Genomic DNA, 12,465 nt, shown 5'->3' on the forward strand with positions numbered 1-12,465 from the left:
GCTGCAAGTATTACCGGGCAGTTAGTGATTTACAAAGGTGACTTCATTGACGAGACATAATACCAACATACTGTTAAATAATAGGCTAATACTGCCTATGCGTTCACTCCCTAAACAAATCACCCACGACTATCAAGCGCTTTATCGCTTCTCACAGTTCACTTGTTTGTTTATGAACTAAGTGACAGTTATACGTTGAATGTCTTCAAACTTCATCTATGCAATGTTTCCTTCCTGTGTCAAGCTAATCCATAGAAATAAATCGTAATTTATTATTTTACATGCAGCTCGTGAAAATGCTTCAAGAGCACAGTGCGACATTTAGATAAATTTGACTCGCTGAGTACCCCACCACAACAACAAGTTGAGTGTTGAGAAGAAACTCTGCCATTTTGGATTACATACGATTTTTAATTGTTTGACAATATTACTTCCAAAATTGAGTTCAACGAGAAGAACACTAACAAATGTTTAAATGGACGCATCGTCCATCATCACCCAAGTGTCGCGGGATGACGAACAATTAAGCAATTTTTCACCAGAGAAAGGTAAGTAGGTCTTACCATGGGTGTTGCACCTGTTATATAGGAATTAGAAATGCCGAGTTTGTTTTTTGATTCGTGTTTTCGATAATTATTGGTGCAAGAGAGTATTAGGCTAAATGCAATAATTTTAGGTACGTTGCATGTTCCAACACACCATTTGTTATTGAGTAACTAACCAACATAATGAGTGAAAACCAAACAGTAGGCGTGTTTTTGAAATTACAGGTAGACGTTGCTGTCATTCCATAATCTTAATAGTGCTACCTTGTTTGTTATCCTATGTTATACTCTTTCGGTTAGTAATGCAAACTGAAATTTGAAAATTCGAGTATAGTGCTTAAAGAAGTAGCATATTAATAATTTACAACTTTTATTACTTGCAGTTCAGTTGCCACGGGTGGAAAATGAAATATCAGTTCAAGGTAAATAATAGTATTAGAAGAATCTTAATGAATTGAACTGTGTTGTTGTTTTATGGTGTTGTATATAGTTGACCTTGAATTGTAGAAATATACTGGTGCTTTAGTCTATCCACACTCACAATTATTGCAACCAGTATAATTACTTGTGAATGAAGATCTTAATCTTTGTGGCTTTTAGGTCAGACTGGGAAGAAGCCCCGGCGTGGATTGCTGCGCACTCTTCTCTGCTGCTTCAGTAGACAAGCAAGTTCAAAAAGTTCTAAAGCATCAACAGGAAATGATGGTCGTTGCTCTCCCCCAGTTAGTCCGGGCTCACCCAATTTTCTGCTGCCATCTGTGCGACACTCGGACATGCACAAAAAGTGTATGGTGATTGACTTAGATGAAACACTGGTTCACAGTTCATTCAAGGTAATAACACTTGTGTGCATGTGACTGTGTGTTAGCTACCTGTTGTTTTCTTATTTACATGTGTCTGACAGTAACAATTTCCTGTAGGCATATCGTTGTTGGGATGATTGTCACTGACAGATCGGACGAGGCATAATTAAATCATAAAATATTCTTTGTGTGTGCAAACTCTACCTTGAAAAACACCATTTACAGAAGCCTGCTTTCATTTATTTACACTGCATAATCTCATCATCAAAGCTCTTTCTCTGTTTTGATACTTTTTCGTGTTGTAATGAAGACTGCCAAGATAATTTAATAAGCAATGTCATGAGGAAATATTAAGTGTCCTTGCTTTGTATATGCTTTAACTATCTGTATTGCTCTATGTTCCTCAGTTGCATTATTTTAATTGAATTAATGGATTGACATTCGAATTCAGTGGTAAATTTTGTTGGTGTTGCGGAAATGTTCATCATGTATGTAACCTTTAAGAGCATAAAAAGGAACTTGGCTATTAGGACACAGACATTTTTTTCTTCTCTGCGCTTCTAGAGTTATTGGAACAGAAAAATGAGTGACTTAAAAGTGTTACCAAGTTGTGCTATACAGTAGCTTTCAAGAGTATGATTATATAGATGTAGTTTTATTGGCCATGTAATTGGAATGTTGGCCTGTGTTCCCTTGTTTGCATACATTACAGGTCTTTGTAACTCATTTAAGCCCTATGTTATTAATATGTTAATCCATTTTATAGGCAGTTTTGCTGATTGTTTCCCATATCATGATAGTTGACTATACACTATTGGTAGCTCAGAAGAATACTGGTGAGATAGGAGTGAAGTTGGTCATTCCATCCACTTTCTGCAACAGCTATGGTCTGTTTTACTGTCTGTTCAAACTAATGTTTTCTAATTTTGTCAGACTTGCTGCATTCTGTTGTCTCATTCGCTGTTTTTGTACTCTACTTTGCATTTATTCGTCAATGGGGCATTAAAATTCAGTATTCTTTCCATTTCATTGTGATTTTAGTCTTTTGTTGTTATTTACATGTGTGTTGTTTTGGGTTTTGTTGACCTAGGGAAGAAATAAGAAATTATAATATCATATCTGTGGTAAGAAATTTGAAATCTTGTTAACCAAAGTAACCATAAGCAATCTTTGCTGCTTGCTTGCCATATCATAACGGTTCTGTGGACCTCTCTGTAAAAACTATTTATACTATAAAATTTTAAAAGAAAATAGTTTGACTCTGTTAATATCAGTAATTTATTCATCCAATGGTCATTTTACAATGATACGGGATTTGACAGCTTAGTGTAAGAAAAAATTTAAGTCGTGTATAGGTATACAGGCATATCAAAACACCTATGTTTAACGAGAAGTCATGTGGTCGACACTGGCCATGTTGAAAGAACCACAGTGAAACCTCTTTACAACATTCCTCCATATAATGATTTCCTCTGTGTTGCGTACATTTCTTCCGCTTCCAACCAAAAGCCCATATACACAATGCTAAAGTTTCTTCTTTAGTATGTTTCCTGTATACAATGATTTACAATGATTTGCTCGATGTAACACTCATATTTTTGAAATCCTAACCAATTATTTCCCTCTTTGTAGCATTTAAGCCACTAGTGTAGATGCTTCGTTTTCCATTCTGTGGATTTGCACAGACTTCGAAAGGCCGTGTTCAAAATGAGCGACAAGCCAGCGCGACAAGCCAGCGTCAGTGCTTGAGTCACATGAGATTTGATGCAATCGTGCTTGTCGTTTTGTCTCAATAGCGCTATTTTTTTTAATTTTTCACAGGAGCAAATGGTGAACATTCATACGGTGTGTTTAACACTGTACCCCCATTAAACTATACACTTTCAACGTGTGCCCCTAGCATACATATTTGGAAATGCCAATTGGTTCATGTCGACCGATTACACGATACACACAGGATATTCCTGGTGCAAATCCACGCATCCGCACTAGATCGAATATTGCTTGAAAATGGACGGGGAATGAGTGGTTTTTTGTAAAGTCATTCATTTGAATTAAAAATTTCTGACAAGTGATAGCCCAAGGCTTCTATTTTTTAAGTAATTGTTGTTCTTTTATTTAGCTATCGCAGAATTATGTTAATACTGTTCTGAAATATAACTCAACTGTTTGTTTTGTATTATGACACTTGTTTGCTCAAGGATATTTTATCTAAATTTATAACGATAATGGAATTTCCGGGATGGAGCAGTACATAAAATAAGGGAAAACCAGCTACTCACCCACTGTATAACGGAGCGATGTGAAGCATAGAAACACACACTAGCACAACTTTCTCATTTGGAGCTAGAAGTGGTTCTGAATAATCCAAAAGAAATGGGAAGCAAACATGTTTGCTGACTGCTTCAAAAAATCCTAGATATGTCATGTTCAAGTTGTGCCAATTCACAGGTCTTTGTTAAAATTGTGAGTGAAGTTGTATTTTACAGATTCATTATTAAAGTAATTGTTTGCAGCTAATTCTTTTGCAATTTTTACCATTTACTGTGTTTTTCTCTAGTATATCCTCAGTATAATGTGATCGGACTTTTCTAATTGTCGGTTGGAAGTCTTGCACTTTATAGTGCTTTCCTCCAAACACAGTGTTCAGAATTCATGGTTCTTTAAAAACTTTACATAGAAGTTTCACTGTGTATTGCACATACGTGAAGTAATTTAGGAAAAGTGTCACATTGACTATAATTTTTCCTCAAAATATACTGTAATTCCAAATTTTTGGTTAAGTTAGTGGAGGAAATGTTCGTTTAAATTCTGACACCAAAGGAAGTGTGTTTTACAGTTCTGTTGTAGCTGCCACGCATTGTTGGAGTTCCCACCCCCTTGCTGCCATCTCTCCTCTCCTTCATTGCACATCCCAGGATTCCATTACAATCAGAATATGAAAAATAAGTTTCAGTCGTTAATGAAACATCTATGTCTGTTATTCTCTGTTGACTATTTTGAACCAGCTATTGACACACCCGTTTGTGATCCCATCACACCTTGTGTTGAGCACTGTCAATGTAGTTCTCCAAAACACATAAGTAACAGCACTGCAGTTATTCATAATTTCTGCTTTTTGGAGGAAAGATTTCTTTCGTGAATGAATATTCACTCTGCAGTGGAGTAAATTGTGCTGATTTGAAACTTCCTGGCAGATTAAAACTGTGTCCTGGACCAGGTCTCCAACCTGGGACTATTGCAAAGAATTATGATTGAGGTGTTATTTGGCAAAAAGATAAAGATTTATTTGAAAAAAGATATGTTATTACATATAGTGTTTACAGTGTCACAAGCACTCCAGTAGTCCTGTAGCAAATGCCACAGACATCACATTTTCCAGGACTGTGGCTCTAGTTGTGTTTTAGCCTAATCACTTCATAGACACACAGTCCTCTGGCTCTTTTCTGTATAAGTGTGAAGTGAACACTATGGAGAAGGCTTACAGAGTAGTGCTCCAACTCTTAATGTTGGCAGTCATGACTTGCCTGTTGACGGGGCGACCGAGCCGCTCGTGTCTGGTCCCACACGACTGGCTCAGTCACATACTCGCCCCGTGTCTGTTGTCTGGATTCTGAACACGCGGATAACCGAGCATGACCGGTCTCGCCGACGTCTCACCTCGCCTTGTCCCGCCCCGGCTCGCTGCACTGTACTTTACAAATCCGACGCCTCTCTCTCTCTCTCTCTTTTAATACAAAAGTAATGTTTCCAAGAACGGGCATGTGACACAGCTAAATTCATAAAGCAATTTGAAAGTAAAATGATATTTCAATACAATCGCAGATAGAAGACTAGTCTCATTTCCAAACAGAAGATATATTTTTCCTTTCATTAATAGGAAATGTTAAATAAGTGTTGTCCCTGTAATCTAGAAGACAACCATCTTCATAAAGAAAGCGTACAAAGAATATTATACATTTACAGACGTAACTTATACTTCTCAATTGTTTGCAACAGAAACAAAATTATAGTTATTGTTGATCAGCAGTAAATCACTAATGCGTTCCGGATTTAGTTGGCTGCGATGATTTGTTAGTAACATGTCTGCTTTACTAAAGCATCTTTCACTCAGTGCGCTTGTTGCTGGGATACATAAAATACACCTTGTAACTGCAGCCAGGCCTGGCAGATCTGTTTCATGTCTGTTCCACCACTTTAATATCTCATCATCTCTGGGGTGCATTAAAATGTAGGGATCTGCTGCAGATGATCTGTTGTTCCTCCATTCCTTGAAACGACCTCTCTTTCTGGGTGGTGATGACACAGTACTTGAAGGATCTATGATGATAAACAAAAGAGACAAGTAATACAGAACTGATGTAGAAATAATCGAAACATTCCCATAAAAGTGAGGTGTTTTAAATTAATGAAATATTATATGAATTATAACATTCCCCTGAGGTCATCAGTCCCCTAGAACTTAGAACTACTTAAAACTAACTAACCTAAGGACATGACACACATCCGTGCCCGAGGCAGGATTCGAACCTGCGACTGTAGTGGTCGTGCGGTTCCAGACTGAAGAAGTGCCTAGAACCACTCGGCCACAGCGGCCAGCGTTTCTCTACAATGCACTATGCAAAAATGATTATGTTAATGACTGCATGTTGTACCTGCATAAGTAGCACACATTTGTCGCACATTGCTAAGAATTTCCTGCTTTTCATTTATTTCAAGCATATTAAGATCACAGAAAAACGGCCTAAGAAACATAGCAATTTTATGTCTGGAAGTGATCAGAATCTTCTCACAAACGAAAGTCAAGGCTAGATTTTTAATCCTTTGTACCTCCTGTTGAAAAGTACATATCTGTTAGTACACATCAATTACGCTAGTTAATTATAAGTCTGTCATAATGAAACAGTGCTTTTAACTGCAGTAATGACTCACCTGACAGTCAGTGCCATTGATTCTGCATTAATTTGTTGCAGTTTGCGAAACCAAAGAAGAACTGTATTGTCAGTTCTTTTTCACCTTCTAATTAATCTGTGGCCTCTTTAAATGGTCTCAGAAAATGCGCAGTTTTTCCTGCAAGCTCGTTATGATATCCTTGCAATCTGTAAGCAGAGTCCTTTTCTGCCAGCAAAGCAGCCACTTCGTTATACTGAGCGTGTAAGGATTCCAGCATAGTGTACAAGCTGCTCCAGTGTGTGCAGACCTCTTGTTTCAACGATGATTTCAAAGACGAGCAGAGGCCACTTTTCTTAATGTACATTACAATGCATTTTGCAGTATTTATTGTTGATGCTATGTTTGGGGCATGATTTAACAAGAAGTTATCTTCATCGAAAGTATGGCTAAGTGCTGTGTTTATACAATGAGTAGCACAAGGAATCCTTTCATTATTTTCCAAAGCCTTTATTACATTGGCACTCTGGTCGGAGACAAAAACAAAACTGTGCAACGTGTCCGGCGGAATGTCCCAATCACCCATCCTCTCTTCAATTTCTTTTATAATATTTACTCCCGTCTTCTTAACGTCCAGGAATTTTGTTGTAAATAAAACATTGTTCACAAGAGACCAATCTGTTTTAATGTAATGTGTTGTAAGCATCAGATAGTGCACCTGATTATGCGAATCAGCCCACATCTCAACTGTCAGAGCACGTTTTATTAATAACTTCCACAATAACAGAAGGCATTATGCTGTTTCGTATTGCGTCAGCTTGTCCTTTGACATGTCTGCTTGTAGTAGCGGGATGTGGCATGACATCTGCCACGTTAACTTCTCCATAATGTGCACCTAGATGTATTAATTCTTGGCCTAGTTCTTTGAAACCTTCACCGGAAGCAGCATTAAAAGGTCTCATATCTTTAGCACACATTGCAACACACTTTGCTGTAATACTATTTTTAGTGAAGTTTCTTGTAACTGTGTTTCTTTAAATGAGTGGTTCCCAACTGGAAACACAACCAAGAGAAATGTATTCCATACTTGGCTTTTTAGACCTTCCCATTTCTTCAGTGTGTTAACATTGGTTTCAATCTTACGTCTTACTGCACTGGCTTCCTCGCACTGCATGATTACAGAGAGATACACACCACAAATGAGAAGCCTGTAATAGCTGCAGTCTCACACGGATAATGACACGTGTAATGTGTTTTAAGTTACACTATGTACTCGGTCACGGCTTCTATGCTCGGTCACTAGAACTAATGCGGGCAGCCTGTCCAGTTAGGGTGTGCTCGCCTCATCTGGTATTTTGTGCTCGCTTACTCGGTGATGCAGGACTCTTACAGAGTAAGGAACCCAGCAATTAACGTATCGAGTTTACAGGAGGAGCAAGGTTGAAGTTAACATCCACCCATCAAGGTTTAAGTTTCTTACGGGTTCCCTAAATTGATAAAGGAAAATGCCAGTATAGTCCCTTTGAAAAGGACACAACCAAGCTTATGCTCTGTCTTGATCGTACGTAAAGACTAATCTTCCTTCCTTTGAGAGTCTTTTCAAAAATTTAAGGAAATGTGTGGGAACACTCTGCAATGAGGGATATTCCATTGAAAAAGGCTGCAGCAAGGAGCAAAGAGTGCTGTTGCATCTGTGTCAGCCTCTGATTGACTCCAAGGAATATGTTAAATAAGTACTTAAAACAGAAAATTTTTCTGAAAGTAGGCAGTTAAATGAAAGTAAAACGAGATGAGGTTGCAATAGAGTTTGACTATGTGGCTCAGATGTAGGTGATGACAATGACAGCAGAAACTGTTCAGACTCTGATCTGGCTCAGTTTTTGTATTACAGTCATTCATTCCTGAAAAGCAAGGATTTATAATCAGAATAAATTGCAAGATCAAGTTTTATTGTGAATATTTGTGGCAGTCGTAATGTAGTAGGTCATTTAATATTTGTGTGCAAGCCGGGTATTATGATACACTTAATTGTATGAATATAATAGAGGGAAACATTCCACGTGGGAAAACTATATCTAAAAACAAAGATGATTAGACTTACCAAACAAAAGCGCTGGCAGGTTGATAGACACACAAACAAACACAAACATACACTCAAAATTCAAGCTTTCGCAACAAACGGTTGCTTCATCAAGAAAGAGGGAAGGAGCGGGAAAGACAAAAGGATGTGGGTTTTAAGGGAGAGGGTAAGGAGTCATTCCAATCCCGGGAGCGGAAAGACTTACCTTAGGGGGAAAAAAGGACAGGTGTACACTCGCGCGCGCACACACACACACACACACACACACACACACACACACACACACACACACCCCAATGTGTGTATGTTTGTGTTTGTTTGTGTGTCTGTTGACCTGCCAGCGCTTTTGTTTGGTAAGTCTAATCATCTTTGTTTTTAGATACACTTAATTGAAAATATGTGTCAGTTTAATGTTATTACACTACTCAAATCTCATCAGCTGCGTCATGTTCAAAGTGTTTATGTAATTGTTAAAATGTTTTTAGAATGAACCACATCATTCTGCTCTACAGAGTTTATCAGAACACACCTGGTTGTTTTGCCGTATTACTGTTGTGCACATTCTTCTCAGCATTTTGACTGTTTGGAAGGAGACACTCATACAGTACAGTTCATACGTTATTTTAAGAACATATTCGAAACCAAAAGCCTTTTTTTCCAGTAGAGATTGATACATGTATAACATAACAAATGGAGTAGAAGCACAGATATATGAAGAGGAGGTAATGCGAAAATACTGAATTGGCAGTTTCAGCAATTTTGAGTAGTATAGACTATTACTTACCGTGAAGATTAAATGTTGACTTTTGGTCTGGCACAATGGGAAAACTGTTACATTTTGAGCTTTCGGCCAAAGCCTTCTGCAGAAAAGAAAGGAAAACACACACACATTCACACAAGCAGTCACATTTCACGCACACGATTGCTATCACCAGATGCTCTGGCCAGACTGCAGCTGTTGGGTTGAACAATAGCATGAATCTGGAGTGGAGCAGGGTACGGGTGAGGGGAGAGAAGAGCATTGTCTGGCAGTGTGTGCAGGGACTAGAAGGCAGCAACCAAAGATTACCAGGTGCAGTGTTGGGAGGTTGTGGGGGAGAGAAGCAGATAGTGGAAAAGGAGAAGAGCATAGAAGGGAAGAAATTGATGGGCGCAATTGCAGACAGCGGCACATAGAGGGTGAGGGAATGTGAATTGGGAGGAGATGATAGGACAGAGTGTGCAAAAATTGTTGGGTGGAAGGTGTGGAGGTGTAAGGTGCTGTAGGTTGAGGTCAGGATGATTTTGGGAGTGGAGAATGTGTTGTAAGGATAACTCCCACCTTTGCAGTTCAGAAAAGTTGGTGGTTGAGCCAGATGACCCATGTTGTGAAGCAGTCTTTGAAATCAGTCACGGATATTGCATCACAGGGTGGCCCACTTTGTTCCTGGCCACAGTTCATTGGTGGCCATTTATCCTGGTGGACAGCTGGTTGGTAGTTGTACCAATATAACAAGCCATTCAATGATTGCAGCAGAACTACTATAAGATACGGCTGCTTTCACAGGTGGCCCAGCCTCTGATGGGAGTAAGATAAGCCTGTGACAGGGCTGAAATAGGAAGTGCTGGGTAGACGGACTGGGTAGGTTTTGCACCCAGGTCTTCCACCAGGATATGATCCATGTGACAAGGTGCTGAGAATGGGAGTGGCATAGGGATGGACTAGGACGTTCTAGAGGCTGGGTGCAGTTACAAGAACTCCCTTGCCCGGTATGCCGAAGACCTCACAAAGGAATTCACAGATAGGCACTATCCCGCAGATCTGTTGCACAAATCCTACCACCAACCCCAAGAACCAACTACAAAGAAGTGCGCTGTCACGCAGTACCACCCAGGATTGGAATAACTGAATCATGTCCTTTGTCAGGGCTTTGATTATCTATCATCATGTCCTGAAATGAGGACGTCCTACTCAAGATCCTTCCTGTCCCTTCTAAAGCAGTGTTCTTTTGTGCACCCAACCTCCATATGCCAGGCCCAGTCTCAGCCCCTTGCCACAGATATCATATCCAGGTGCAAGACCTACCCAATCCCCCCACCCAGCACTTCCTATTTCAGTCTCCTGTCACAGGCTTATCGTACTCCATCAGAGGCCAGGCCATCTCTGAAATCAGCCATTTCATATACTAGCTCTGCTGCAATCATTGCACAGCTTTTTATATTGATGTGACTATCAACCAACTGTCCACCAGATGAATGGCCACTGCCGAACTTGGGCCAAGAGCAAAGTAAAACACATTGTGGCACAACATGCAACTGAACATAACATGCTCGATTTGAATGGGTGCTTCACAACCCAGGCCATCTGGATCCTCCCATCCACCACAACTTTTTCCGAACTGCTCAGATGGGAGTTATCCTTATAACACATTCTCCACTCCCGAAATTACCATCATCTTACCCTATGACAACCTCTGTCTCCACAATCTCCATCCAACAGTTTCTGCTGCCTCTGTCCCAGTTGCTCATCCCAGTTCATGTCGCCTCCCCCGTATTATGCTCTGCTCTCTGTCAACACACCCACCAATCTTTCCTCCTGTTCTTTTCCACCCCTCCTCTCCCACACCGCCACCTCTCCCACATGGCCTCCCAGTGCTGCACCTGGTAGCCTTGTTCTCACACTTTCCAGTCCTTAGGCTTTCCGCAAGATTGCTCTTCTCTTCCCCCACACATACTCTGCTGTCCCTTCCCCACCCCACTCCAGACTTTTGCATTTGTTCAACACAACATTTGCAGTCTGAGCAGCACAGCCAGAGATAGTGGTCATGTGGATGAGGTATGCCCGCGCGTGTGTGTGTGTGTGTGTGTGTGTGTGTGTGTGTGTGTGTGTTTGGTTTTCCTTTCTTTTCTGAAGAAGGCTTTGGCTGAAAGCTCATTACATAAGTCTTTTTGTTGTGCCTGTGTGCAACTCAGTGTGTCATCTTTATGGTGAGTAACAATCTATCCTTTTCATAATTTTTGACATTCCAACCTTTTCATTGTTTGAAATGACAATTTCAACAGATATGCCATGTGAATCAGCATATTTGCAATGTGAAATGGTAGAGGGCAGCTGTATATATAGGAAGAAGGAAACGCTGCTGCAATGCATATGTGATGAGAGAACGAATATCAAAAAAGAAATCAGAACCATGCAATAACTTTTTTATTTAGAAAATAACTATTATTTTTTATGTATCAGCTCTCTCTAGATTTGTGTTATTTCATCTGTAAAGCAAAATTATTATGTTTATTGAAACTATGTTTATCTTTTCCTTTCCTCTCATTCTCTGTGTGCGGTCGTACTGCTATTAAACTAACTTTGTAATATTTTTATAATTCTAAATGAGAAACGCTTGTGTTTCATGACACATATACAAATCCTCTGCACTTTTATCTTTGTGAAGTATTTGCAACCATATTAGAGAAGCAGCTCAGTATTCAGTTACAAGTGAGTGCATGCCTAGGATGAAATTTTTCATGATTATTTGGTGTCTAGCAGATTTGAATTGCTGATATCTCATATTCTTGATCTGAGATTTAACACAGTTGACCATGTTAAATCTCTTCCTGTGCATTTCGTCTGAGCAGTCAGCTGCAGTGTGCATTTATTTTTCAGATGTTGCATTTATATACGATTGTAGCAGTCTGTTGTTATTATTGAGATAAAATTAAGACACTAGATGCAGTTTTTCCACTTTCTTTTTTTAATCTTTACAGAGAAATTTTTTTTATTTTCAAAAATTTACATTATTACGAGAGAAAAAAATGTAAGTTATTACAGTATTTCAAAACAGAAAAATCAACACGTAAAGGTGCATTACATTTTATACAAATATATCTAGTTTCACTTCATGTGTTCAGTTTTGCACGTACACCTTCTCTACGGGTTTCTTCTGTGATGTTCCTGGGATTTGTGGAATAAAGTGACACTTGGTTGGCATAAGGCCTTATTACAATCAGCTGATCTTCTTCCACGGCGGTCCTCTGTTTTTCTGTCGGCAGTGAACCTCTAGCCTCTCCTTGATGAGTTTCTGTTGCAATTATAAACCAGGCATTACTTTATGGTTTTTCCTTACACTTCCACAAGTATTAGTCACTGTTGTGCGGATAAAAAAATAATGTTGGG

At 39.3% G+C, this 12,465-nt stretch overlaps 1 protein-coding gene across 1 annotated transcript in view; it reads left to right on the top strand.

Annotated features, from left to right (window-relative positions):
- The first annotated feature begins 330 nt into the window (after positions 1-330).
- The window catches only part of LOC124774894 (phosphatase Herzog), a 61,830-nt gene continuing 49,695 nt past the window's right edge, over positions 331-12,465 (top strand). The window contains exons 1-3 of the mRNA XM_047249553.1: positions 331-548; positions 929-967; positions 1,146-1,378. Coding sequence (XP_047105509.1) covers positions 476-548; positions 929-967; positions 1,146-1,378 — 345 coding nt within the window. The 5' untranslated portion in view covers positions 331-475. The remainder of the gene's footprint in view (positions 549-928; positions 968-1,145; positions 1,379-12,465) is intronic.

The sequence above is a fragment of the Schistocerca piceifrons genome, chromosome 2 (assembly GCF_021461385.2).
Source record: "Schistocerca piceifrons isolate TAMUIC-IGC-003096 chromosome 2, iqSchPice1.1, whole genome shotgun sequence".
In the NCBI taxonomy this organism is placed as follows: Eukaryota; Metazoa; Arthropoda; class Insecta; order Orthoptera; family Acrididae; genus Schistocerca; species Schistocerca piceifrons.